This window comes from Cervus canadensis, chromosome 26 (assembly GCF_019320065.1).
Source record: "Cervus canadensis isolate Bull #8, Minnesota chromosome 26, ASM1932006v1, whole genome shotgun sequence".
NCBI lineage: Eukaryota > Metazoa > Chordata > Mammalia > Artiodactyla > Cervidae > Cervus > Cervus canadensis.
This window is the reverse complement of record NC_057411.1, coordinates 32,980,742-33,008,582: the sequence shown is the minus strand read 5'-3', so window position 1 is coordinate 33,008,582 and position 27,841 is coordinate 32,980,742. Positions and strand designations below refer to the sequence as shown.

Genomic DNA, 27,841 nt, shown 5'->3' with positions numbered 1-27,841 from the left:
GAGCTTATTAGGTGTCAAGGCATCATTCTAAACATTTTCCATGTGTTAATTAATTTTTTTATTCTTAAATTTAGTCTTTATTTTATAGAGCTAGTAACCTGCCCAGGGTCATTTTAACTGGCGGCATGAAAACTCAAACTTCTACAGTCCAACTTGCGACCCCACCCTCTTCACCCTCTTAACCATTGCACTAGGCTGCCTTGCTAACAGAGGAAAAGGAATAAGTATTTCCAAGTTTAGAACATGACTTCAGTGAGATTGAACAGTTAATTGAGGATTATGCATCCCAGGAGAGCTGAAGATAAAGAGCCATGGAAATACTTTGAGGTGCCTGGAAACCGCTGAAAGATATGTGCCTAATTGCACTATAGGTAGAAAAATTCTTTTCCTGCTACGGGATTCCAATCGTGTGCTATGTTTCTTTGTAACTTACTGCAGTCACTGGCATAATGAATATGAAAAGAGTGGTGGTTAATCAAATGAACTTGCAGGAAGAGAGTTCTTCAAGTAGGATTTATATTGATGCCCATTATAAAAACTATTAATAGTGAGGAGTTTTAAAAATGTCACTGCAAAGTGAAAGGAAATCTGCAAAGGTATGAATATCTGTTCATCCTTTACCAGAGGTAAGATAACTAGGTCACAGAAATTACTTTGGGAGAAATTGAATCAACAGATCCGAATGTCAGAACAATGATTGGAGAGCTGGGGGCATATATGTGGTTTTTGAGCACAACCAGCAACGTTCGACTTAAGAGCGTCAAATTAAACCTGGTTCTCCCTTCTATGTAGCTGCTGTCCACCCAGCAGGCAGCACACACAGCCTCTTCATTTCCAACCGAGTTTTTTTTTTCCCCCCATGTCATGAGGATTGATTTCCAGGTACTAGAGAGACCAGTACAGATTCTCAAGTGGGGTAAGGAAGATAAGAGAGAGTAAATGTAGAGTCTGCTCATCTCCTGTTTGATCCTCAAAACCATCCAAAGAAGGTATGCTGTCTTCACCAGATGGTGAGGCAACTAGAGATCAGAGAGGTTGCTAACTGGAGCCTCTCCAGTGAGTAAGTAGCCAAACTGGCTTTGTGCATAGGCGGTGACGCCCAGAATGGGGCTTCCAGGCTGGGTCCACTCCTGCTTGTCACCGTGTGTCCAGGGCCAGGTAGTAAGGATGGGGAAGGAAGGAGGGGGAAGCCTCATCCTGCCACCTTGCCCACGCCTGCTTGCTGCTAGGTCCTTTTGCCGCATCCAGAGTCCGTCTCTGTGCTATAATAGGGGAGAGGGGGAGGGGGAGGGAAGAAAGTAGGCATCCCTGCTTCCTAATTCCTCATTCTGTCCCTTTCTCCCAGTTCCCACAGCCCCCTCCTCATCTCGAAACTCTGGTCTCATCCCACGCAGAGCCTCACTGCGTACTTGGACCAACCAGAAGCTACACTGCTGTTGACTCCTTAAGACAGAAGTGACTTTAGATTTTTGCCTCCATCGTGGGATGACCTCTAGGTCACCATTGCTCCATCTGCCACTCCAGGCACCTACCTGCCTGCTCAGTGACTAGTACCGTGCACCTGCCTGGTGTCTTGACTTACACAACAACCCGAAACCAGCCCTCCCCTCCCTGCCCTACTTTAGCAAAGATAAAAGAGCACACTCCAGGGTGAAAAAAAAAAGAGAAAATGACTTCAGTCATCTTTACTGAACTTCTAGGTCCGACACACACCTGAGAGGTGAATCCTCTTGTGTCTTCTGGAAGCAGTTTTTCGATAGTCATCACCCATAGGATTTGGCTGAAAGTTTGGTACATCCAGAAAAAAACTTGATGCTTCAGGTTTTCAGAAGAGCTCCTGTTCCAAACCAAAGATTTCCAAAGAAACTGGAAGCAACCTCTTTTTCCAAGTTGGGAATTACTGGACAAATGCATTGGACAAATAGAGTAGTTTCTAATAACATGCTCAGTGGTTTTTACATGAATTCATTGTCTTAATTCTACAAAGTAATGTCATCTAGGGGCTTCACCATTGGCTTAGCAGGTAAAGAATCCACCTGTAATGCAAGAGACACAGGAGACTTGGGTTTGATCCGTGGGTTGGGAAGATTCCTTGGAGGAGGACACGGCAACCCACTCCAGTATTCTTGCCAGGAAAATCCCATGGACAGAAGGGCTATGGTCCATGGGGTCGCAAAGAGTCAGACATGTCTGAAGTGATGGAACACACACACACACACACACACACACACACACACACACACGATGTCATCTACATTCATCTGACTTTATTTTAATGTGGCCCAACTTGATAGGTGACAGGATCAAACCCAACCTTTCCTCCTTGGTGCCTTGCCCGCCTATACCACATGGCGATCATTCACTCTCCTGCCTTCGACTCACATCAAATGTGAACTCTTTGGCCGCACAGACCCCGTTTTAGCTTACTTTGCATCTTAGCGTAACATCCTTCCACTCTTACCCTGTCCAATCCATTTTCCACACAGCAGCTCGAGAGAGCTATTGAAAACATAAATCAGATTGTGTCATTTTCTCGCTTAAAACTTTTCAGTCTCCCCACGGTCTTAAAATATGATGTGCCTGACTGGGGCTCCCTGCCTCCTGCAGGTCCAGGCTCTCGTCACGTCTCCAGTCTTGCTCCGGGCCTGCTGACCTTTGCTCAGTGCTCTGCTGCCTCAGGGCCTTGGAGCGTGGTTTTCTGTCTGTCTGGAATGCTCTTCTCCTGGCTTTTGCGGAGTTGGCTCCTCTTCTTGCCTCCAGTCTTAAACGCTTAAATGCCACCTTAAATGTCAGAGAGACCTTTCTCTGAACGCTCCATCTGATATAAGTCTTCCCTGTTTTTATCTCTGCATTCTGTTTAGTGTCTTTATAGTATATGCACAATCAGCAGTGACTTTATTGCCTCATTTGGGGGGTTTCGGGGGTACATGTGTGCTTTTTTTATTGGAGTATAGTTGCTTTACAGTGTAATGTTAGTTTCCGCCGTACGGCAAAGTCAGTCAACCACACACACACATGTCCACTCTGCCTTGGATCTCCTTCTAGGTCACCGCAGAGCGCGGGTAGAGTTCCCTGTGCTGTATAGTTAGCCCTCATTGGTTATCTATTTTATGCATAGGAGTGTATGTCTGGCCATCCCAATCTCCCAAGCCTCCCCACCCCCTTCCCCCTGTGGTATCATCCTGTTGGCTCATTTTGCACTATTTCTCTTACTAGAATGCAGGCATCATGAGAACAAGGTTGGCGTGTGTTCACAGATATATCTTCGGCACAGAGTAGTCTTGGCGTGGAGTGGAATTTATGTGTTCAATAGATGAATGCTTGAAAGAACAAATGAACAATTGAACTGATGAACAATACAGTCATTAACCAGCAGGAATTACATGTAAAGAGTCTACCAAGGGTTTGTAACTTCTGTGTGTACTCAGGTGGAGACTGTGACTGCTCACATTTGTGAACAGGCCATCCACAGGGAGCCAGAAGAACGGTAACTCTTACTAGGAGAGTGCTGCCTGGAAGCAGAGTTGGTGTTCAAAAGTCCCAGTGCTTCTCAGCTGCTTGCCTTCTCCTGCTGAATCCTGTATCCTTCTAAGTCCAAGATGGCCAGAGAACTTTTGGATGTTCTACATACAAAGCAGAATGAATTGGGAGGTTCACTCTTGATTTGGGGAGATAAAGTACTTTTATAGGAAGCTTTAAAATAAATGCATGCTTAGTCACTCAGTTATGTCTGACTCTTTGTGACCCCATGGATTGTAGCCCACCAAACTCCTCTGTCCATGAGATTTCCCAGGCAAGAATACTGGAGTGGGTTGCCATTTCCTTCTCCAGGGGATCGTCCTGACCCAGGGATCAAACCCGTGTCTCTTACATCTCCTGCATTGGCAGGTAGATCTTTTACCACTGTGCCACCTGGGAAAGAAATTGATTAGTTGGGATCTGACCCCAAAGGCTGCTACCTGATGCTGACCAAACGGGTTATTTGTATTGCCTGATCCAAAGCCCTATGTCTCTCATTAAAAAAAAAAAAATTTTTTTTAATTTATTCATTTTGTCTGTGTTGGGTCTTAGTTGCAGTGCTCTGGCTTAGTTGCTCCGTGGCAGGTGGGGTCCTAGTTCCCAAACCAGGGATCAAATCTGAGTTCCCTGCACTGGAAGGCAGATTCTTAATCACTGGACCACCAGGGAAGTCCCACCATGTCTCTTTTTTAGGTCTGTTTTAGCATCCTGAAATGCAAGGGAGTGAGTTTCACTAACTCTATAAGCCTTTAGGATGACTTATATTTTTTGGTTCAGCCTGATGATCCCCACATTTAAAACGAAGGAAAGATGGCATGATCCCAGCAGCCCATGGTATCCCCCGTCCCTCTGTTGCTCCTCAGTTTGTGCAGCAAAGCCCTGGGAGCTACCATGGAAAATAACTTCCCCTAAACCTCCAAGTTATTCAGATTATTTGAAATGCATTTCCGTGGACAAAGATGCTATTGTATTTTAAACTTTATATTTGCTTATACTTACAGTGCTTAGCAGAATTTCCAATGTGGCATGTTGGTTTAGTTCCTATAGCACTATTAATGATAACTAACATGGACTCAAAAGAGAAAATGACAGGGATTGTTCTAAGGAAAAATTTATTTCATCCCTGCATTATCAGCTCTTTTGAGATTGAAAAATAATTTCCTAAATTGTGGCCTAAGGTGATCATCTCCTCCATACAGTCTCCTGTCTCAGTCAAAGAGTTGAAATCCTTGTTTTGTTTATTGCCTTTGAATCATTTATGGGTTTAAAGCCACCCCGCTGAGCACCGACTCATCTCGGCCAGGTGCACTGGGCCTCAATGGGTTGGCAGTGAAATGTGGGGTCCCGGGCAGGGAAAGAGATGGAAACCGCATTCACAGTTTATTTGCTCACAGATGTTCACATAATAGCGGCTGAAATTTAAGAAGTAGCTTCTTTCTCTTTGTATGGGACAGAGACAAAGAGAAACAGTTGTGTGGGGGTTGGGAAGGCAAGGGGCGTTGAAGCTGTGAGAAGAATCGGGAATACCTATGTTCTCCAGCCCCGCAAAGAGAATAAACTCATTGACAGGGGTATTGATTTTCATTTCTGGAAATATAGTCCTGGGTATTTGGATGATTCATCAGCAAGTGATTTTTACAGGAGGAAGGAACTAGGAGGGCTGATCATGGATGAGGGCTTGACCATTGATTGTCCCCACTCCCCCCGCCACTGCGCCATCCCCGTCCCCTGAAATGCAGCATGAGAATCATCACGTAGCATCAGGGGCATGACTGCCCTCATGCTTTGTGATACTGCTAAGATGTCAGCTATATATTTCTCCTCCGCCCGTGTCAGCACACTCAGCTTTGGTCTGTTTGCCACAGGGACCTGGCCCCATGCGGTACTGAGTTCTCTGTTTTCTCAGGCAAGAAAAGGTGGGACAGCATGAGTGAAAGAGAGACTCTGTGATTTTCTCGGCCAGAAGTGTAGAAACTGCTGTCTTTCCTCCGATGTCTGGTGGCTCTGTAATCACGGTCAATGATCAAGGGAATAATTGCTTCTGAATTATGATTTTTACGGTCCAAACAGCTAAATTTCTTTCAGATTTGGTTAAGTGTGCTCAATCACTCAGTAGTGTCTGACTTTTTGCGACCCCCATGGACTGTATCCTACCAGGCTTCTCTTTCCATGGGATTTTTCAGGCAAGAATAACGGTGTGGGTTGCCATTTCCTGCTCGAGGGATCTTCCTGACCCAGGGAACAAACCCACGTCTCCTGCATCTCCTGGATCGCAGGCAGGTTCTTTACCACTGAGCCATCGGGAAAGCCCCGGTGGTTAAGTGAGTCAGTGTTTAAGATGCTTCTCCAATATATTATGTATTATATACTAAAAGTTGTATTTATCATGCCATATGTTAATCTCATGGTACCCTGAGGCCTCAGATTCGAGTTTGTCTCTTCTCACTTGTCCTAGCAACCAGTGCTTGTTTCTGTTGAAGCATCAATGCAGAGAAGACCATGATTGATTTTCAAGGCCAACAGACATTATTCTATGGCTAGCTCCAGGTGTCTCATTTTTATCAGTATGAAACTTAAACACATATTAATACATGTAATTTGGCTCACATCCCTTATTTTTCTCTAAAACTTTCACCTTGTGAATAGTAACACTCACTAGTCAGGAAAGGCTTGTTGCTGTACAAAACGACTCCCACATTTCATTATCTTAACAAAGCAAATATGTGTGTTTCTTATTCAGATGGGCGGGGTGGGCACATGCTCCATTCAGAAGCTCAGGGTCCTTCCATCTGTGGCTCCACCTCCTTGTAGAACTTCAGTGACTTGTCCATTCTGCTGGTGATGACAGGAGGGTTAGTATTATGCACTGGAGCTGTTTATGGGTCAGACCTGAGGCGTTCACATCACACCCGTTTTACATCACTTAATTTTATTGACTATATATCTATGGTGAGTATTTGTGTATTTGTTTTCTCAAGCAATCACATGTGTTACCTGGAAAATCCCATGGACAGAGGAGCCTGGTGGGCTATAGTCCATGGGGTCACAAAAGAGTCGAACATAACATAGTGACTAAACAACAACAACAACCACTATAATTGTATATACATACAGATATATGTGTACATGTGTACATACATATATATATATGTACATATATACATACATTCGGGCTACAGTCCATGGGGCTGCAAAAGAATCAGAAACGACTTGGTGAGTAAACAACAACATCCCACTATATTTGTGCGTGTGTGTGTATGTGTCTGTGTGTGTCTGTGTGTGTGTGTGTATGTGTCGGTGTGTGTATGTGTGTGTGTATGTGTGTGGTGTGTGTACATGTGTGTGTACGTGTGTGTGGTATGTGTACATGTATGTGTGTGGTGTGTGTACATGTGTGTGGTGTGTGTACATGTGTGTGGTGTGTACATGTGTGTATGTGTGTGGTGTGTGTACATGTGTGTGGTGTGTGTACATGCGTGCGCACGTGTGTGTATGTGTCTCTGTGTGTACATGTGTGTGGTGTGTGTACATGTGTGTGGTGTGTGTACATGTGTGTGTGGTGTGTGTACATGTGTGTGTGCGTGTGTGTGTATGTGTGTGGTGTGTGTACATGTATACACACATGCAGATAGTGGGTACTTCATTGTTTACTGTTCTCAATGAAAGAGTTCTTATGTTTAATTTGTCCTTGCTTTTAGTTCATGTTTAAGTACAATACCTAGAGACCCTTTTCTAGAATTGAACTTTCTTTGATTCATCCATAAGAGTGGCATTTCTTTAGTTTCACCAGATGTTCCATCAAATCCAAGTTGATACCCTGATTTCAGTTGGTGATGCTGCTTTTGGATTTCTGGCTTCCAGAAGAATGAGAATAAATTTCTGTTGTTTATGTCACCAAGCTGGGGTAATTTGTTGGAAAGCCACAGAAAACTAATACAAACAACAGTCTCTAAATTTTTTGTTTTTATACCTATCAGCAAACTTATATAAAATATGTGTACTCATAAATATTTGCACATAATACTCTGCCAATATATGATATACATTATATGATACACAAAATAAAAAGTAAAAATGAACTGTTAAGAAAGGAAATAAATAAGTAATTTTGTATTACTAATGATATAGAAATCTTTTTTCCCTACTAAGAATTATATTTTAGTGAAGGCAATGTGTTTGAATATGCTTCCTTAGTTTAAAATTTTGGCTTTAACACTTTATTAGAGATTTTTGTTAACACACTGTTAAAGATCTGGTTCAGAGTTGAGTTTATTTCGATATAACCATTATTCTAATGACTGTCATAGCTGAAAAAAATACCTCACAAGGATATGCAAATCCAAAAGAAAGAAATACTTCCTTGACTGTGCTTACTAAATCAGGACAGGCTTTTATTATCCAATCCCATTTACTAATGTTACAAATGATTTTTAACAGTTTTTTATTTTTAATTGGAAGTTACTTTACAATAGTGTGATGGTTTCTTCCATACATCAGCGTGAATTAGCCGTAGGTACACATGTGTCCCCTCCCTCTTAAACCTCCCTTTTATCTCCTTCACCATCCTGCCCCGCTAGGTTGTCACAGAGCACCGATTCTGCGTTCCCTGTGTCATACGGCAAATTCCCACTGGCTATCTATTTTGCATATGGTGGTGTATGTTTCTGGAGAAGGCAATGGCAGCCCACTCCAGTGTTCCTGCCTGGAGAATCCCAGGGACGGGGGAGCCTGGTGGGCTGCCGTCTATGGGGTCGCACAGAGTCGGACACGACTGAAGCGACTTAGCAGCAGCAGCAGTGTATGTTTCCATGCTACTCTCTCAAATCATCCCACTTTCTCCCTCTCCCATTAGGCCCAAAAGCCTGTTCTCTAAGTCTGCATTTCCATTGCTGCCGTGTAGATAGGTTTATCAGTACCATCTTTCATATGTATGTATTTATATGCATTAATGTATGGTATTTGTCTTTCTGACTTACTTCACTTTGTATAATGGGCTCTAGGATGAATCTAGAACCAATGGGTTTTTAATACCCTTCAGGTAATACGTTTCCACATTACCCTTGTCAATCAGTACTCTTCTAAATTCATCAGATGATGTCAAGTTCCTGAACTTTTAACAAATAGGTTCATCTCACATTCACCTAACAAATAATTTCAAACCCTACTGAATGTCTTTATTGGGAAGATTTGAAAGTAGATGCAAGTCTTTAAAGAGATCAGATAAAAGAATATTTTAGGTGGGACATAGTGTTTTCAGACAACAAGAATGGGTTGCCATTTCCATCTCCAGGGGATCTTCCTCACCCTGGGATTGAACCTGTGTCTTATCATAGCCCTGTGGTGGGAATATCAATGACCTGTTAAAAAGAAGGGACTTGAGGCCCGGAGGAAACACTTAACCCGTCAAAGTTCACACGAGTCAATGATAGCTGAGGACCTAGAACATAAACTGGAGCTTTATTCACTTGAACACCTGATTTTCCAGGACAGAGAGCAAACTGGTTTCTCCCCAAAGGTGGAAACGTTTTCTGTGGTGTCTGACACTCCATTTTTCTTAATTACCTAGTTGTGGTGCTCACAAAGATGTGAATGTCTTTGTGGGACTAAAAGAGAAAAGTCAGACTGTTCAGATATGAAACACCGCATGTGCTGAAAGGGACATATTATCATCAACAAACTGTCAGAAGAAATAACCATGAAAAATTGCCTTCAAAGAAAACTGATTTCTTTATCAAGAGGAATCAGAGTTTCCAAATAGTGGGCCTTAATCCATACCTTCCCTCGGGGCATAAAGTGCACCCAGAGAGTGAGTTGTATAGTGTGCAAGTCCTGGGGCCCCTTGAGCATGAGCGTGGTGCCAGGCACATCTTAGGTACTCGACAAATGTTTGCTGGATGGGTAAATGCATTGGCTGCTTTCCTCAGCTTTCAGAAGCTTTTCACTGCTGGACTGTAGCAAACCCTCCTCTAGTCTTCCTGGTTAGGATGTTGTAACACTGATGGAAGGGACAGGTAATATGGCCTATTTTTTACAAGGCAGGTCCTTCCATAGATACATGTGTGAATGGGCTAGTGTACTGAGGGTTTAGGAACCAGAATGCCTCTGGTTTCACCTTTGTCCTAGAGGCCTGACTTACTCTGTTGTCAAATGTTGGTGAGTTGGCCTGGACCTACACAGTAGTGGCCATTCAACTGGGGCTTCCCTGGTAGCTCAGATGGCGAATAATCTGCCTGCAATGCAGGAGACCCGGTTTCGATCCCTGGGTTAGGAAGATTCCCTGGGGAAGGGAATGGCTGCCCACTCCAGTATTCTTGCCTGGAGAACTCCATGGACAGAAGAGCCTGGTGAGCTACAGTCCATGGGGTGGTGAAGAGTCAGGCACGACTTGACTAACGCTTTCACAAGCACTTTTTGAAGACCTGCTGTGGCCAGACATTAAGCTATGCTGGGGGAGTACAAAGATAAATGATTTAGACTCTCCTCTCAGCTAGCTCATTATTTAGTCCCTGACAGCCCCCCTAGAAGAGTGGGGGTTGTGGGAAAGTCTACCAGTATAAGGGCTGCACTAGGTACATGCACCTGAAGGAAGGCTGTGCTCTTGGTATATTCTGTGGACCCCTTGGGATATAGTTTAAGATAGAGTTGTCAAAATTGAATTTTAATGATATTCAGGAAAAAAAAGGAGAAAAATGAAGCTTTGAGGGCTAACTCTCTTTTTAGAGAGAGAGTTATTTTTTAAAACTTCGTTTATTTATTTTTGGCTGCTCTGGGTCTTGCTTGCTGCATGTGGGCTCTCTCTAGTTGTGATGAGCAGGGGTTACTCTAGTTGCAGTGTGAGGGCTTCTCATTGTAGTGCCTTCTCTTGTTGCAGAGCACAGGCTTTAGAGCACTCGGGCTTTAGTAGTTGCAGCATGCAGGTGCAATAGTTGTGGCTCACGGGCTCTAGGGAATAGGCTCAGCGGTGGTGGGGCATGGGCTTGGTTGCATGTGGAATCTTCCTGGACAGGGATCAGACCATGATCCCTGCATTGGCAGACAGATTCTAGTCCACTGTACCTCCAGGGAAGTCCTGTGGCTCACTTTTAAGCTCACCCTCCATTCCCTAAGCATGGGCCTAAGCAATAGTCAATTTCCTCACCCAAAGATGAGCCTGAAAAGATCACTGTGGCAGCAATGTGAGAACAGCAGCAGAGCACAGTTGAAGAAAGCAGACTGGTTTTGGGGGAGTGGGGACTGTGGGGGATGGTAGTGAGGTTACAGAGAAGAAACTGTATGTGAAAGACGTGCTGCGTATAAGGATGTAATCAAGAGTTTATAAACAGCTAAGTTTACTGAGCCCTCATCATTTGTCAGGCCCTGTTCTCAGCACAATACGTTCATTATTTCCTTGAATCTTTACAACAACCCCATGTGGTTGATATTATGATGATGATGGTGGTGTTTTTCAGATGCAGAAACTGAGGCATGGAGTCACAGCTAGGAAGTGGTAGGGGCAGGTTTTGAACTCTCAACCTCCACTCTGCTTCACTATACTTGACGGATTGAGTGTAAGAAGTGCATTGAAGGGAGGGCCCAAGGTTAACACCGGATTTCTGATTTAGAAACCACTCCCCATGATGGCCTCACTGTGGTGGGGAACACAGAGGACGAGCAGATTGGAGAGGCCAGGAAAGAGTGTGGGCTGGGACAATTTATTTTAGAGACTGGGGCATCTTTGGGATCTGCAGATGGAGAGGTTCAGTTAGCCTGTGGCTTATGGTTCTGGAATTTAGGAGAGAAATCCGAGCCTAGAGAAATTGAACTGGATCTGAAGAAACAAACAGAAACTAAGAAACAAATGAAAAAACACACATAGCAGGAAACGAAACATTTTTAATAATACTTGAAAATTTGACTTTTTGTTTCGAACTGTTGATATCCAGAGTCGTCAGATAGCCCAATCCTCAGAATTTATGCAACAGCAGCCTTCATGCATAAAGATGATATATCTGACTTTTCTCATTAGGAGGTCAAGCTCTGAGTGATACAAATGCATGTGCTCTCAGTCGCTCAGTCATGTCTGACTCTTTGCAACCCCATGGACTATAGCCTGCCAGTCTCCTCCGTCCATGGGATTTTTCAGGCAATAATACTGGGGTTCCCATTTCCTTTTCCAGTGGGTCTTCCCAGCCCAGGGGTTGAACCCACATCTCCTGCATTTCTTGCATTGCAGGTGGATTCTTTACAGCTGAACCACCAGGGAAGCCCTGAGTGATATATATATACATATATATATCACACATATGTATACATATATATATGCATATTATAGATATAAACATATCTAGATATAAACATATAGCTACATCTAGATATAAACATATATAGATGTAAACATGTATCTGATGATGGACAGGGAAGCCTGACGTGCTAGAATCCATGGGGTGGCAAAAAGTCGAACACAACTGAACGACTGAACTGAACTGAACTGAGACCTATCTATCATTCTAATCTTTTGATAGCAGTAATGGATTTACAATCATGTATCCCTAGTCTTTCCCTCGGCATTTATGACAGCAGTGACCAGCATCGTTGGTAGAGTTTATGTCTACAGAACTAATCCACCTACACAGACATCAGAAGCAGGGCCTTGATCCCCCTGTCATTGCATGTCCCCCAAAGGGGCTGACCCGGCAGCAGTACCAAGAGAGAAGTGACGCTGCTGACATTTTTATGAGCCTGTTAAAATAATGTTTCGGAGCTTATCTATCCCATCAATCTACTTCCAGAATGGATGGAACATTCTACATGGTGAGGCAGATAAATCAGCTGCATGCCTATGCAGGTCTTTGTTCCCTGTTCAATAAAAGGGGCTGCCTGCCTGCATGTCTGCATGTCAGTCTGCAGTCAAGGATGTACTTCCAGGGCCGCACGTGTACCCTCTCCAACCCCAGATCAGAGTATGGCCCCATGTTCTGACTTTTGTTGAATGCCTATCAGGGAATCAGTTTCATGAGGATCTCAGGTGATGAGTGGTTTCAAGCCAGAGGTCTTAGCATTTAGGTTGATGCTGCCTCCATGGAGGACGTCGTTCCCCGTAAGCTCACAAAGCTTCTGTCTGTCTTTCTGTAGGGCAAGGTGGTAGGCAGTGCTGCTCCACACCAGAACTCAGGGCCCCAGGGACCTTACTAGTCAGACAATGGACAGAAAATTCCAAAGAGAAAGAAACCAGTATATTAAGGAGCCAATACATTAAGCAGTGGAAATTCAGTCTGAAGAAAACCTCGGGCTGCAGATTTCTGAAGAAGCAGGATGACAGGTGCCCCAGGACATGCCTCTCTTTCTCTCTAATAGGAATTGCCTGAAGGGCTATTCCTTCTCGTCTCTGTGTAGCTAGGATAGCTGTTGCTAAGAGAGTCACCTCTGGGAGAAACCCATGTTTTCTTGAAAGGGATTTAGCATTATTCTCCCTTCTCTCTTTAAGCTACAAGTCTTTAAATTTTTAAAGTATCTTCGCCTCTCTACAGAAAAAAAAAAAACTTGACTGAAGATTCTCAGTAAATGTATATATTCTTAAATTGTGTGTATTTGTATGTTATGAACGTTATAAAATTCTACCACTTGCTCATTCAAGTGAACCGTACTGAAATGCCCATCAGTGAGAGTAGTAGTATTGATCAATTTCGGTTATTGATTATTAGGAATTGTTAGTAAAAAAGAAAAATTTGTTGTAATGAACTCTCTCCATATATATGGATATCCCAAACTGAGAAAGCCAGAATTGGGGAGCAAGAAAACTGGGAGAGATTTCTGCTGGGGTTTAACAGAGACACGATTGTAGAAGTCAGCACGTTCATCTATTTAATGGGTAGGCATTGCACACCTCCTTTGTGCCTTGGAGCAGAGTAAGTTCCCATCTGAATGGACCTCTGTTTTCCTAAAGGGACCCAGCTGCCCTGATTACATGACCCAAGTGGGTGCCATTTACAGAGGCTACATGGAGGCCGTGGGGAAAGGTGGCATTGGTGAGTGAAGCTAAGGAGTCTACTGGGTCTGGAGGGGATAAGTGCTCTGATGAATGATGCCAAGTGAGGGGGAGGGGAGAGGAGAGAGGAGAGGGAACGGTTGCTTTTTCTGATGGTGGAAATCTCCTGAGAAGGTGGAGCTGAGGCTGGCCCTGACTGCCAGGAGGCAGCTAGTCCGGTGGTCTCTGAGGAAGAGCATTCTGGGTATTTGTCCCATTTGGGTCCATTTGACCCATTTGGGTCCCACCCTGCATCCCTGGCTGCAGGTGACCACAGCCCCGCGGGCCTGAGGGCCTGGGAATGACCTCCTGAGGGGCCAGCGGGCTCCCGAGGAACAGGAGACGCGTCCTCAGCAGCTGGGAGCTGCCACATAAATAAGGCACCAGAGCTTTGTCGCACGCAGGCTGCTCCCTGTTAGCCGGACAGTGCACCTGCTTTGTGCTCGCTAATGATGGATCTGCTCTCTGAGGCGCCACCCAGCTCTGAAGCGTAAACTGTGAACTGGTTAAGCCCAGCTCCTCTCTCCCCATGTCTCCTCCCTCCACAAGACCGGGTCCTCAGAAGTTTTTAAAGACTGTTATGAACGTGGATTGCCATTGCCTTGTATCAAATGAATGTCCAAGGCATGCAAGCAGTTTGATCATCAGCTGGCTAGACCTTGGCCTGTACAGTAAGCCCCCTACATATGAACCTTGAAGATGGGAGCTTTCAAAGATGCAAACGTGCATTCCATCAGCGTCAGGCGTGGGTGGAATTGCAGCTCGCCCTTCGTTTCCTGTTGCTGACGACCCTTCAGCTGTACCGTCTCCTACCTCTGCTTCCTCCTCCAATCAGTAACTCTTCTTGCCAGTTCACTCGATGCCAGACTCAATGCCAGCTGGTGTACTGGACTACTGTGCTTTTCAAGGTCCCGTACTGTAGAATTAAAAATGTTTTCTGCAAGTTTTTGTGTTTGTTTTTATGTTATTATTTGTGTGGAAAGTAGTATAAACCTATCACAGTACAGTGCCATAGTTAATTGTGTGAGTTAAGTCCCTAGGCAAATTTTGTTGGACTTATAAACCAAGTGGACTTAGGAATGTGCTCTCAGAACAGAACTCATATGTAGGGAACTTACATACTTACCCGGTGTTTTAGAAAATGCACCTATATGACACTGCTTTTAAGAAGAGGCCGAGGTAGGAACTTTTAACTTTTGCTGTAAGCACAGTTGGTAGCTTTCGGAGTGTCTTTCTCCGTATGTATCTACTGAACTCTTCTTAAATTATAGGAATAATGTATTTCTTAGTAAGTCCAATAGTACAGAGGTATTTTAAAAATTAATAATCTCCAATCCTCTCCTTCTCTAATAACTTGTATCATAGAATAGTGCAGAGTCAAGAGTGTAGACTCTCAGTCAGACACCCAGGTGTAAAGCTTGCCTACCACTTGCTAGCTTTGTGACCTACACAAGTAAATCTGTTTTGGCCTTGGCTTCCCTCTTTGTAAAATGGGAGTGAGAGCAATCTTTTACATACCTGAGGAGATTGTTGTGTGAAATGAATAGCACATAATGCACTTAAAATAAGACCTGGTAAAAAGTAAAACCTATATTCATATTAGCTAATAGGAGGTGTTACTTCACTCTTTTTCTTTGTTTTCTCTTAAATCGAATCATCGTATAGAACTTAGTAGCTCATTTAAAAAAATTTTTATTGGAGTATAGTTGATTTACAGTGTTGTTTTAATTTCTGCTGTACAACAGAGTGAATGAGTTATACATGTATATATGCCCACTTTTTTTAAGATTCTTTTCCCATAAAAGTCATTACAGAATATGAGTAGAATTTCCAGTAATATATAGTAGGTCCTTATTAGCTATCTACTTTATACATAGTCGTGTCTTTTTTCACCACTTAATCTATCATAAGCATCATTCTAGATCCAGATTCAAACATGTAGAGATTGTTATAGATTTTTAACAGCTGCATACTCCTATTTAATATTTATTTGTTTGCACATTACATTACATTCTTACATATAATTGTTTCTAAGTTTTTACTCTTACAAACAAAGCAGTAATAAAGACTTTTGAACATCTATCCTTTAGTATTTTTGCTTTTGTTTCTGAAAGATTCTTAAAAGTGAGAATTCTGGATCGAAAGTCATGAGATTTTAAGATGGTAATAGATGTCCCAAAATATCATAGCAATTTGCACTCTTACCAGAAATATATGAGTGCTCATTTCCCCATGTGCTTACCAGCAGTGGATATTATCAATCTTTAATTTTTTTTCCAGTCCACCAGGCAAAAAATAGAATCTCATTGTCCTTTCAGAAGACATTTCTCTGACTGCTGTTGAGATTGGGTGCATTGAAATTTCTGAGCTGGAGGGTTAAATAGTAAGATTCCTACTTTGGAAGCTCACTGGGGCTATGATATGGGGAACAGGTTAGAATGAAAGTGGGGATCTGGAACCAGGGAGAATGGTCAGGAGACTATTTCTCTTCTCCTACCTTTACCTGTTACCTTAATAATAACCTCTACTCCCAGATGTCATCCTCTAACCCTTGATCTTTGTCCTGGGCTCCAGCATCACATTTCTTTTCCTGTGTTAGACATTACTCTGTGGGTGTCAGTTGCAGAGGCAGCTCAAACTCCAAATGTTCAGAGTAAGTTCCTATATTCTGTGCCCCCCTTCTACCAAACCAATCCTTTCTTTTATTTTCTTTTCTTTTAAAAAATGTTGTCTGCCCTGGGTCCTTGTTGTGGTTCATGGCTTTCTTCATCGTGGCTGGTGGACTTTCTCTAGTTGCTTATATGGGGGATTCTCTAGTTTTGGCTCACGGGCTCAGTAATTAGGGCACTCGGGCTCTCTAGTTGAAGTGCGCAGGCTCAGTGGCCTCCACCATGTGGGATCTTAGTTCCCTGACCAGGGATCAAACCCATATCCCCTGCATTGGAAGGTAGATTCCTAACCACTGCACCACCAGGGAAGTCCCTATTTTCTTGACTTAGTTAATGGCCTCACTATCCCGTTAACTCACTCTAGCACTGGGTTTAGTTAGTCTTTCCTGAACTACAGAACTTGGAGTCACTTTTCAGTCCTTATCCTTTCCCTCCCACAGCCAATCCATCCCTAAATCCTCTGACTTACCTCTGGCTTGATCATTTCATCCTCCTGCCTGCCATTCTCTCTGGAGCTGTCATTGGCTTACATTTAATCATCTTTTTCTTGATTATTGGATAACTCCATCGGTTCCCAGCCTGATCATATTCCCTCATCTTCTTCTCTCTGGAATTTTCTTCCATCAATTACCCCTAAATTGGGAAGGTAGGCTTTTTTCTAAGCTCAGCTAAGTGTTTCTTTTCCTGTGAAGGCCTCTGCTTTTCACACTCTGATTCCAGACAGAACTCATAACTCCTTCATGCTCCCCACATTCTTAGGTTGCAAAACTTATCCCCATGACCAGCACTTGACTGCATGGCACTCTCTCTTTCAGATGCATGTGACATCTTTGAGAACATGGGCCATGACCTCCTCATCCTTTTTATCCAGCACACTACTGGCAGAGGTAGCAGTTAACAGTTTGTTGAAACAAGGACGGCCCCCTGGTTTAAACTTTTGCTGCTAAGAATATATTATTCATAAAATATCTCACCTTTAAAATTCTTCAAAATTTTAAATTGTAAAACATCATTTACTTCTTGTAGAAAATGTGGGAAACATAATGAAAAGTAGAAACCAAAAGTGAGAGAGAGTCATACATGTTCCTATTTATCTTTTTATCTTGCCTTTCCACCTTTTAGTTTAAGGATTACTTAATCATGCCTAGTGGGAGATTCCCCTTCACCTCCAGGTCTCCATTCCTAGAATCTTGAGAGTCTTAGACTAACCTGAAGAGGAGAGAGCCTGCCATCATGTCAATTAATACTTCAAAGGGAAGGGCAATCTTTTAATATAATGAAAGTAAAGAATAATGCTAGCAGAGGTTATCCTTCACAGTGTTTTGATAAGATGTAATATTTTTCATTGTGGTGCCACAGGGTCTAGAATTAAGTTTTATAGAAATGAAGCATTGGATTAAATGAATAGGTCGTGGGTGCCCATCTTGACTCCCTACCACTCAGTGTAGGCTTTATCTCTCATCATGTGTTGTTTTTTTTTTTCCCCCTTAACAGTAGACTTTCTCTGGTGAGATTCTACTTATCTGCTTTTTTTCATTTTAAGTGACCAACTAAAGCAATGAGAAAACTTGTGTTTGTTGTCTGCTTTATAATAGGGCTTGAGAAAAGACAAGGGAAATGAGACATATCTCATCCCACCGAATCCCTATATCATTAGACCCAGGAACAAATAAATAAAACAGTTGAATTTCCTTTGGGATTTCTGGTCAGCTATGACAGTAAATTTATTTTGTAACAGACATTTCCCCCTCTTTCATAATGAGAGATGTGATTGCAATTTCCAATTGTTTGAAGTGCTATCTTAATTTATATACTGAATCCCATGATGTTGGACATTTAAGTCTTCCTTTTTTATATTATAGTAATTATATTCCTTGATAGCTTAGTTGATAAAGAATCTGCCTGCAATGCAGGAGACCCGGGTTTGATTCCTGGGTCAGGAAGATCTGCTGAAAAAGGGATAGGCTATCCACCCCAGTATTCTTGGGCTTCCCTTGTGGCTCAGCTGGTAAAGAATCTGCCTGTAATGCGGGAGACCTGGGTTCGATCCCTGGGTTGGGAAGATCCCCTGGAGAAGGGAAAGGCTACCCCCTCCAGTATTCTGGCCTGGAGAATTCCATGAACTGTTCCATGGGGTTGCAAAGAGTTGCGCACAACTGAGTGACTTTCACATGAAACATTTTTCAGTATTTCAGCTTTATATCCTTAAACCTGTTCTAGAATTACTGAATCAAAGGATAAGAACAGTTTGAGGTTCTTGATACATATCCCTAATTGTTTCTAAAAGAGTTTTTCAAATTTATACTCTCCCTGTAATGTATGAAAGTGGCCATTTTGGTCACATCTTTTCTAAGAATGAGTGTTGACAACTAAAAATTTAATCCCTGCCTAATTTGTTACGTGATCAGCAGCTGTAGAATTTTTGCAGTGTGTCTTCACCTCTTCAGGAAACCTCTCGACAGACCAAGAGTTCATCTATCTATAAAGGTTTTAACTGGGCTAAAAGTCTGTTTCGGATTACTTTAAATGTTCTGATAATCCTATAATTCTTGGCCACCCTGAACATTATTTCCATTTACAAGGTGCACAGTTGTGCTTCAAAAATGGGTAGTTATAAATAATGTGGGCTGTGTCATCTTTGTGTAGGAGGAATGACTCCGTGTAAGAGAGATGGCAGCTGGAGGCCCCAGGGAGAAAAGAAAGGAAAGAAGATGTTTGATTAGGGTAAGTTGGGTAATCTGGGGGAGAACGAGCTCACTGAAATTTGCTAACCATAAATCATAGTTCTATGACCAAAGGACTATTACAGAGTATAACTAAGGGCTTGCTTTTCTTTTTTCAGGTTAAAATAATATTGCACACATAATTCTCTAGGTAAAGGCAAGCGATGGGAAAGGAGGGAATGACACAGCAAAAACCTTGGGAGTCTGGACTACCTTCAAATTAGTATGCGCTGAACAGGCTTCCTTCAACCTGTCCAGGCAGTAAAGAATCTGCCTGCCAATGCAGGAGACACAGGGGACACAGGTTCAATTCCTGGGCCAGGAATATCCCCTGGAGGAGGCAATGGCAATCCACTCCAGTATTCTTGCCTGGAGAATTCCATGGACAGAGGAGCCTAGCAGGCTACAGTCCATAGAATCACAAAGAGCTGGACATGACTGAGCACACATGCGTGCTGAACACTCACGGTGACCCACTAAACGTCCTTGTCTTTCATGACATTTGGTGGCTTCTCTAGCTGTCTGCCTTTTGCACTGTATACAATGCAGAATGCAAAGGTTGAATTTCCAATCACTATTTGGAAAATCATTTCAAAGCCCCCAGAGTAGGAATTTGCTATTTGTGGCAAATGCTTCTCAAATAATTTCTAGCACTTCACAGATATTTTCTCACCAATCACTGTGTATTTTTGTTGCTGTTCTTTGGTAGGAAAGTTGGCCTGATGAGATGAGATTCTGCTCCTCTACCTTATTCATTTTCAGCGCTAACTAAAGCAATCAACAAGTGTGTCTTGCTCTCTACTTTGTGTCAGGCCTTGAAAAGAACCAAGAAGGCTGGCTTGGTAAATCTCATCCCATCAGATCCTTCTGTTTGGGAAAGAAGCTCAAGTTGATTAGTAACTACACTTGATCTTAGCCAAAAGGCCGAGAAGCGATCAAGTTGATTAGTAACTAAATGAAGTACTGCTTTCAAATAGATTACATTCAGGTTTTGTAGAGAAACTTGTTGCACCAATAATGGAATTTTTTCGGTGTGTGATGGGTAGATGCCAAATGTTCGGGGTACAAGTATGAATGCAGACCAAGATTAATAAATTATTCTTATTTGAACTTCACCAGAACCTTGTCTAGTATTATAGTCCTCATCTTCACCTAAAGATACTGAAACTCAGGACTTCCCTGGTGGTCCAGTGGTTAAGACTTCACCTTCCAATGCAGGGGCTATGAGTTCGATCCCTGGTCAGGAAGCTAGGATCCCACATGTCTCAAGACCAAAGAACCAAAACATAAAAACAGAAGTTATAACAATTTCAATAAGAACTTTAAAATGGTCCATATTTTTTCAAAAAGACAAAATTGAGGCTGAAATTTTAAATGAGTATCTTGTCAAGCAGAACCCCATGATTAAGGGCACAAATGGCAATCCACTGTGGTGTTCTTGCCTGGAAAATGCTATGGACAGTGGAGACTGGTGGACTGCAGCTCACTGGGATCACAAAAAGTTGGACACAGCAGAGTAACTGAACACACAAACGTCCTTCGTGACTCAGTGAGGAGGTTTGCCTGCTTGGGTTAGAGGATGCTACAAAGTGATATGGAGAGAATATGATTTTGGAGGTAGAGTAGAACCTTTAGAACTAAATTAGATGTCTTTTTTTAAAAAAGTTTTAAGCAGGAATATGAGTTTTAAAAAGGATGCCTGTTATAGGTATATTGGTTGAATTGGAATGGGGAGAGAGAGATTTATAAAGGTTGGCTAAATAATGTTGTGACAGCCAATGTTTGGGGCTTCCCTGGTATCTCAGTGGTAAAGAATTGCCTATCGATGCAGGAGACTCAGATTCCATCCCTGGGTTGGGAAAATCCCCTGGAGAAGGAAATGGCAACCCATTCCAGTACTCTTGCCTGGGTAATCCCTTGGACAGAGGAGCCTGGTGGGCCACAGTCCATGGGGTCGCAAAAGAGTCGGAGATGACTGAGCAAGTAAACAACAACACCAGCCAGTGTATGATATGCTGGGCTTAAATGTGAATGGAAGAATGAAGAGGAGAAGATCCCGATAAAGGAAATATCAAAAGAAAAATATGGAAGTCTTAGTAATGAAATGGACATGATCACTGATAAAACAAGGAAGAATAAAAGATGATTTGGTTTTGAAGCTGGCAGCAAGAGGATTGGCAATTCAGTTGGCACAGAATTGGCTCCTTGAATTCACAGGCAACCAGGCAATTCTCTGAAAGCTTTTCTGGTGCTGGAGGAACACAGATGCCGAGGCTGGTTACAAAGCAGGAGTTTTTCTGGCTTGTGTATAGTCACTAAGTTGATTTGATGAGTTCAGTTCAGTTCAGTCACTCAATTGTGTCCGACTCTTTGCGACCCTGTGAACCACAGCATGCCGGCCTTCCCTTTCCTTCACTGTCTCCTGGAGCTTGCTCAAACTCATGTCCATTGAGTCGGTGATGCCATCCAACCATCTCATCCTGTGTCGCCCCCTTCTCCTCCTGCCTTCAATCTCTCCCAGAATCAGGGTCTTTTCCAATAAGTCAGCTCTTCGCATCAGGTGGCCAAAGTATTGGATTTCAGTTTCAGCATCAGTCCTTCCAATGAATATTCAGGGTTGATTTCCTTTAGGATGTACTGGTTTGATCTCCTTGCTGTCCAAGGAACTCTTTTGGTAGCTTAGGTGTTTTAAATGCAGTTACAACTTGGCGAAATTTTTAACTTAGGGTGGCGTGTATAGGGTTGTGACCCTATCGTAAATGGGGGAAGATCTGTAGCTGGTAATCAGTGGCTTTCAGATGCAGACTCTCTGATCTGAAATGAAAAAGAAAAAAAATATGATATATGACCAGTGACCTTCCAGTGTCTGGGGCCGAAGAGAAGCTGAGATCTCTTTCTTCTTCTTCATCCACATACTTCTCCTTGTCCATCCAACCAGCTGGCTCCTTCATTCTCCTAACTTTATGAGATTGTCTATATGGACTTCCTACTTTGGAAATTATTATATATTGCGTTCTAAAAGTGTATTCCAGATATTTCACAGCCAGTTGACAAGCATTACCTGAAAAGCCACTGTATGCCCTGAGCTAGTTCTTGTGTAAGACCTCTCCTCCATGTTGACCGAATCTGGCTCTTTGTCTCTATGGAGACCTTGATAGAATGCTAAGTAACAAAAAAAAAAAAAAAAAGAATGTTAACTAACACTCCCAGTAAGGTGCCATTTGCTCTGGGATTTGGGCAATGCTGGGAGAAGAGCTCCTTAGTGAGTTAGTGTCATATGTTACTGAGACTGCTCAATACCAGGTTCTTTTCAGTGACTATGAGCCTTCCCTGATATATATATCTATATATAGATATCTGTATATAGAGTCGGACATGGTATTATATATGCATGATATTATATATATATGTACATATAAATATATGATGATATTTTATAAATGATATTTATTTATTTATATGCTTCCCAGGTGGCTCAGTGGTAAAGAATGATGATGATGATGATGATGCTAATGCTAAGTCACTTCAGTTGTGTCTGACTTGTTGCAACCCTATGGATATAGTCTGCCAGGCTCCTCTGTTCATGGGATTCTCCAGGCAAGAATACTGGAGTGGGTTGCCATGCCCTTTTCCAGGGGATCTTCCCAACCCAGGAATTGAACCCATGTCTCTTATGTCTCCTGCACTGGCAATGCTGGAAGAGACAGGAGATGTGGGTTCAATCCCTGTGTCAGGAAGATCCCCTGGAGTAGAAAATGGCAGCTCACTCCAGTATTCTTGCCTGGAAAAGCCCATGTTGCCTGGAAAATTCCATGGACAGAAGAGCCTGACTGGCTACAGTCTGTGGGGTCGCAAAGAATTGGCCATGACTGAATGACTGAGCATACACATTTATTTACATTACATGGTCAGACACACTGAGCCACTGAACTGAACTGAACTGATATATAAAATATCATATGTATTTCATGCATATAAATTTATCTACCAGAGGCTACTATTAAACAATAGAGACAGGATGTAGTGAAGCAGTGAAAAGAGACCATGAACAGAGGACTTCTATTCTTGAATTTCCCTAACCTACTGGGAGGCTTTGTCCTGGTTGGCTAACTTTGGGCAGATCCTTTGGTTTTTCTGTACCTTGGTTTCCCCATCTGTGAAATGAATGGTTGATCTAGGGACTGCTTGTCATTCCTGCCCTTTGCCCTAGCTCTGGCAGAAAGAAAAAAGAAAGATAGGGCTAAATCGTGTATGACTCTTGCGATTCCATGAAGCCTGCCAGGTTCCTATGTCCCCAGGATTCTCCAGGCAAGAATATTGGAGTGGATTGCCATTGCCTTATCCAGGGGAACTTCCTGACCCCAGAATTGAACCCAGGTCTCCCTCATTGCAGGCAGTTGCTTTACCAGCTGAGCTATGCGGGAAGCTCTGGGATTCTGTTATCAAATCTTCTATAACTTTCATTAGGAAAAAGTGGTGCCTTCTATACTCTCAGAATGCAGTAAACTGATGTATAGTGTATTAAAGTGATGGTAATAGTAAATGATACTTTGCTTGCCTTTCAAAAACCCACCCTTTTCCTTTATTGGAAAATAAATCTACTTGAATGGATTATTTGTGTGAAGTTATGCTCAAGTCTCTTTTAACTTGGGTGTTTTGTGGATATAAAATAAGTCTAACTTTTTTCAAAAGAGATAAAGTCTCAGTGTTTAATCAGACCATTTTTACTGTTATTCAGGGGCAGTATATGTTCATTTCGTGGAAAATGATTTTTTCAGTAGACTAATAGGGGCCCATCATATTTCCATGGTGGACCTGGGGAACAAGATTGGTATGTAGAGTTGAAAAAATACAGAGAAAAGAGAACTAGGTAGAACAAAATGGGCCCTATTAAGTCCGTGTTTTCTTTAGAGAGGAAAAATGGCACAGCTGCTCCTGTGAATTTAAAATAAATAAAGATTTGTTGTTTAATTATTCAGTTATATGTTCCCTGTTAGTCATGAAAGTGAAAGGGAACCGAATAGTCTATTTAAATTAAACTGTCACAGGGCATTTTTCTGGGCTTTAGCTGCTTCTCTGACTCATCCTGGAATGTTCACTTTCTGGTTTGGCATCAACCCCATGATGATGGTCGTGTTGCCCTTGACAGCAGGTGAACTTAGCAGGTGGGAAGGTGGTGGGGTGCCAGGCAGGAGGGGGACTTGGGACACCTGCACTCATCTTCCCAGATTCAATCCGGGGAACACATGCCCTCTGAGAAGGCAAACCCCTGCCTGGCCCTGTGATCTAATGTACCCTGTAATTTCTAGGGCAAAATCGTCATTTCTTTGGTTACTTTTGAGACTTGTTCTTTTGAACCAAAGTTGGACTCTTCCACAAGATTTCCTACCCAGAGTTTAAAGCTCCCTCTGATCTTTCCCCAATTCACTGCAAGCTTTTATTCCCTTGCCAGGGCTCTATGGCCATCAGTTACAGGACCCGGGTGCGATTTTGCCAGCAGCTAAATCTGGTCCCTTGATAAGGACCAAAGGCAGTGGCTTCCAACAGAGGCTGCTCTGGCCTTCGGCTTGTTGTGTGGTCAGACTACTAACTGCTGCCTCTGACGTTTGTCAGATGCTGAGGAATGAAGATATTTTAGTCTAAGATTCCTCTTTCTACCCCTCCTGTGAATTTGAAGTTTGCACATAGATGCTTCTAAAGGGGAACAAGTAGGTTGCCTGAGGTCACAGTTCTTCTCTGGGTCTCATCTTCCTCATCTGATAAAGAAGAGAGAGTTGTCTTTTCCAATTTGGATTCCTTTTATTATTATCACTTATATGTGGGATCTAGAAAAGTGGTACAGATAGACTTACTTGCAAAGCAGAAATAGAGACATGGATATAGAGAACAAATGCATAGATACCAGTCCCTGTATGAGGGAAAGGTGGTGTGAATTGGGAAGTTGGGATTGACATATATACCCTATTATGTATAAATAGATAACTAATGAGATCCAACTGTATATCACAGGGCAGTCTACTCAGTGCTCTGTGGTGACCTAATGGGAAGGAAATCCAAAAAGGAGGGGATGTATATCCTTCCCATTTAGGCCACCACAGAGCATTGAGGTCACCCCAGAGCACTGGGGTCACCCCAGAGCATTGAGTAGGGTTCCCTGAGCTATGCCACTGCTGCTTAGTTACTTCACTCATGTCCGACTCTGTGTGACCCTATATAGACTGTAGCCCACCAGGCTCCTCTGTCCATGGGGATTCTCCAGGCAAGAATACTGGAGTGGATTGCCATGGCCGCCTCCAGGGGATCTTCCTGACCCAGGGATCAAACCCAGGTATCCCACATTGCAGGCGGATTCTTTACCATCTGAGCCACCAGGGAAGCCCAAGAATACTGGAGTGGGGAGCCTGTTTCCTCTCCAGGGGATCTTCCTGACCCAGGAATTGAACTGGAGTCTCCTGCATTGCAGGCACATTCTTCAACAGCTGAGCTACCAGGGAAGCCCTCCCTGTGCTATATATTTGTAGCAGAAACTAACCCAACATTGTAAATCAACTATATGCCAGTAATTTTTTTGAAAAGGAGAGGGTGGTCTGAGGTCTTTGCAGCTCTAACACACCAAGATATCACAATATCCACATATTTATCTCTGTTTTCCTACCAAGTTCCTGCTCAAACCCCTTCCACTCCGTGAGGCTTCTTTGTCCCCTGTCTTCATCAAAATAAATGTCTCTCTTTGCAATATCATCTCATCATCTTCTATTATAACTGTCATCATAGCTCGCTTTGTGTTTCAAGCCATAATCTGTGTCTGTCTCCCTGACCAGACTGTTAACTTCTAAATATCAAGACAGCTCATGTGTTATTTATCTTTCCATTTCTCCCAGTGCTCTCTGCATTGCAGGCAGGCACCGGAGAAATGTCTGAGTTGAACAGAACTTTCCACTTGCAGGAAACAATCTGTGAGCAGGTCCATAGAAATACAACAGGTTAACTCTGGGAGATGGGGAAGGACAGGGAAGCCTGGTGTGCTGCAGGCCACGGGGTCACAAAGAGTCAGACACGATTGAGCGACTGAACAACAGCAAAAATCTCAATTCCTGTTAACCTCTATAGAAGCTTAGCCATGGAGGAGACTGTTAGCTCCGTGCTCCCAGACCAAAGTTAATTAAAAGGACAGTTGGCTCTGAGACTTCTAGTTCCCTAATGCATTTTTAAAGTTCTGTGGCAAATAAGGTTATTTCAATTCCTGCCAGATTAATGACCCCACAGAGAAGCTGCCTGTACAGACAGTCCAGAGATAGCCAGCTTTGCAATCCACTGAAAACAGAGACTGATCAGAGTTCTTTTTCACTGTTGTGGCAGAAAATTCAAAACAGCATCATTTCAGCATATTCTTCAGAGTATAGCAGAATGTGCAAGGATGAAGAGAACCTAGCCTCTGCTCTTAGAAGTTAGTAGCTTTATGGAAGTTTATAAGAAATTGCTTACATGAGTCTAATGTGAGTCTGAGTTTAATAATTGCAACTAGCACATGAGAAAATGCCAGTTACAGGGTTCAGAGGAGAGAAAGTTTACATGTAATTGAACTAATTCAAAAAAGCTTTTATTTTATTTTTATTTTTCATTGAGTTGATTCTTTCTGCTTTTATTTTATATAATTATAAAGATTACTTTCCATGTACAATTGTTACAAAATAGTGGCTTCATTCCCTGTGTTGTACAATATGTCATTATAGGGCTTCCCAGGTGGTTCAGTGGGTAAGAATCCACAGGCAGTGCAGGAGACGCAGGAGATGTGGGTTCAAGCCCTGGGTTGGGAAAATACCCTAGAGGAGCACACAGCAACCCACTCCAGTATTCTTGCCTGGAGACTCCCATAGACAGAGGAGCCGGGCAGGTTGTAGTCCATACGGTGGCAAAGATTGGACACAGCTGAAGCGACTGAGCATGCACACACGAATAGACTGTCTTAAACCTAGTAGTTTGTGCCTCTCACTCCCCTAGCCCTATATTATGCCTCCTTCTCCCTCCCCACTGGTAATACTAATTTGTTCTCTGTATCTATGAGACTGCTTCTTTTTTTGTTATATTCATGAGGTTGCTGTATTTTTTTGGATTCCACATATGAGTGATATCATGCAGCATTTGTCTTTCTCTGTCTGACTTATTTCACTAAGCATAGTATTATCTAGGTACATCCATGTTGCTGCAAATGGCAGAATTTCGTTCTTTTTAAGGGCTAAATAATATTCCATTGTTTACATGTGCCACATCTTCTTTCTCCATTCATCTGTTTATGGACACTTAGGTTGCTTCCATATCTTGGCTGTTGTAAATAATGCGGCTATAAGCATTGTGATGCATGTATCTTTTGGAATTAGTGTCTCGTTTCAGAAAGCTTTTAGAACACAGAATTTGAGAATGGCATTGAAGGATACATGCAATTTTAGTAGATAGGGGAACTGTGTGAGCAAGATGAGGAAGTGAGAAAACCTGAAGAAATAATATTCCAGCCTTTTCAGAATGGAGATTATGTACATCAGAGTACTATGAGATAAAGCAGGGGAGGTGGGGGGGTTCATGCTGTGGAGGAGATTGAATTCCAAGAGGATGGCTTGTCCTGGGATTGGTAGGATGGGGCGTGAGAAAAAATTCTGATAGGAGAGTGAATATTTTAAATCAGAGATCAGCAAACTTCTGGCAGGGGTCCAAATCTGACCTGCTGTTATATTTTCTCAGAACACAGCTGTGCCCATTTATGTATTGTTTATAGCTGTCTTTGGCCTACATGGGAGAGTTAAGTAGTTGTGACAGAGACGCTGTATGTCATATACATGTACAGAGATGCTGTAAGCCACAAAGCCTTAGCTATTTACTATCTGGCCTTTTATAGAAGAGACCCCGTCATATAAACATCATTCGTTCATTCA

The 27,841-nt window shown here is 42.7% G+C and overlaps 1 protein-coding gene across 2 annotated transcripts in view; it reads left to right on the top strand.

Moving 5' to 3' along the window:
• Positions 1-27,841, top strand: part of RASGEF1B (RasGEF domain family member 1B) — a 623,896-nt gene that overhangs the window by 341,785 nt on the left and 254,270 nt on the right. Inside the window, exon 2 of one of the 2 annotated variants that reach the window (XM_043448127.1) lies at positions 18,838-18,915. The exons of the other annotated variant lie outside the window; for it this stretch is intronic. Within the exon in view, the coding sequence (XP_043304062.1) occupies positions 18,862-18,915 (54 nt within the window). The 5' untranslated portion in view covers positions 18,838-18,861. The remainder of the gene's footprint in view (positions 1-18,837; positions 18,916-27,841) is intronic. 2 annotated transcript variants of the gene reach the window in all.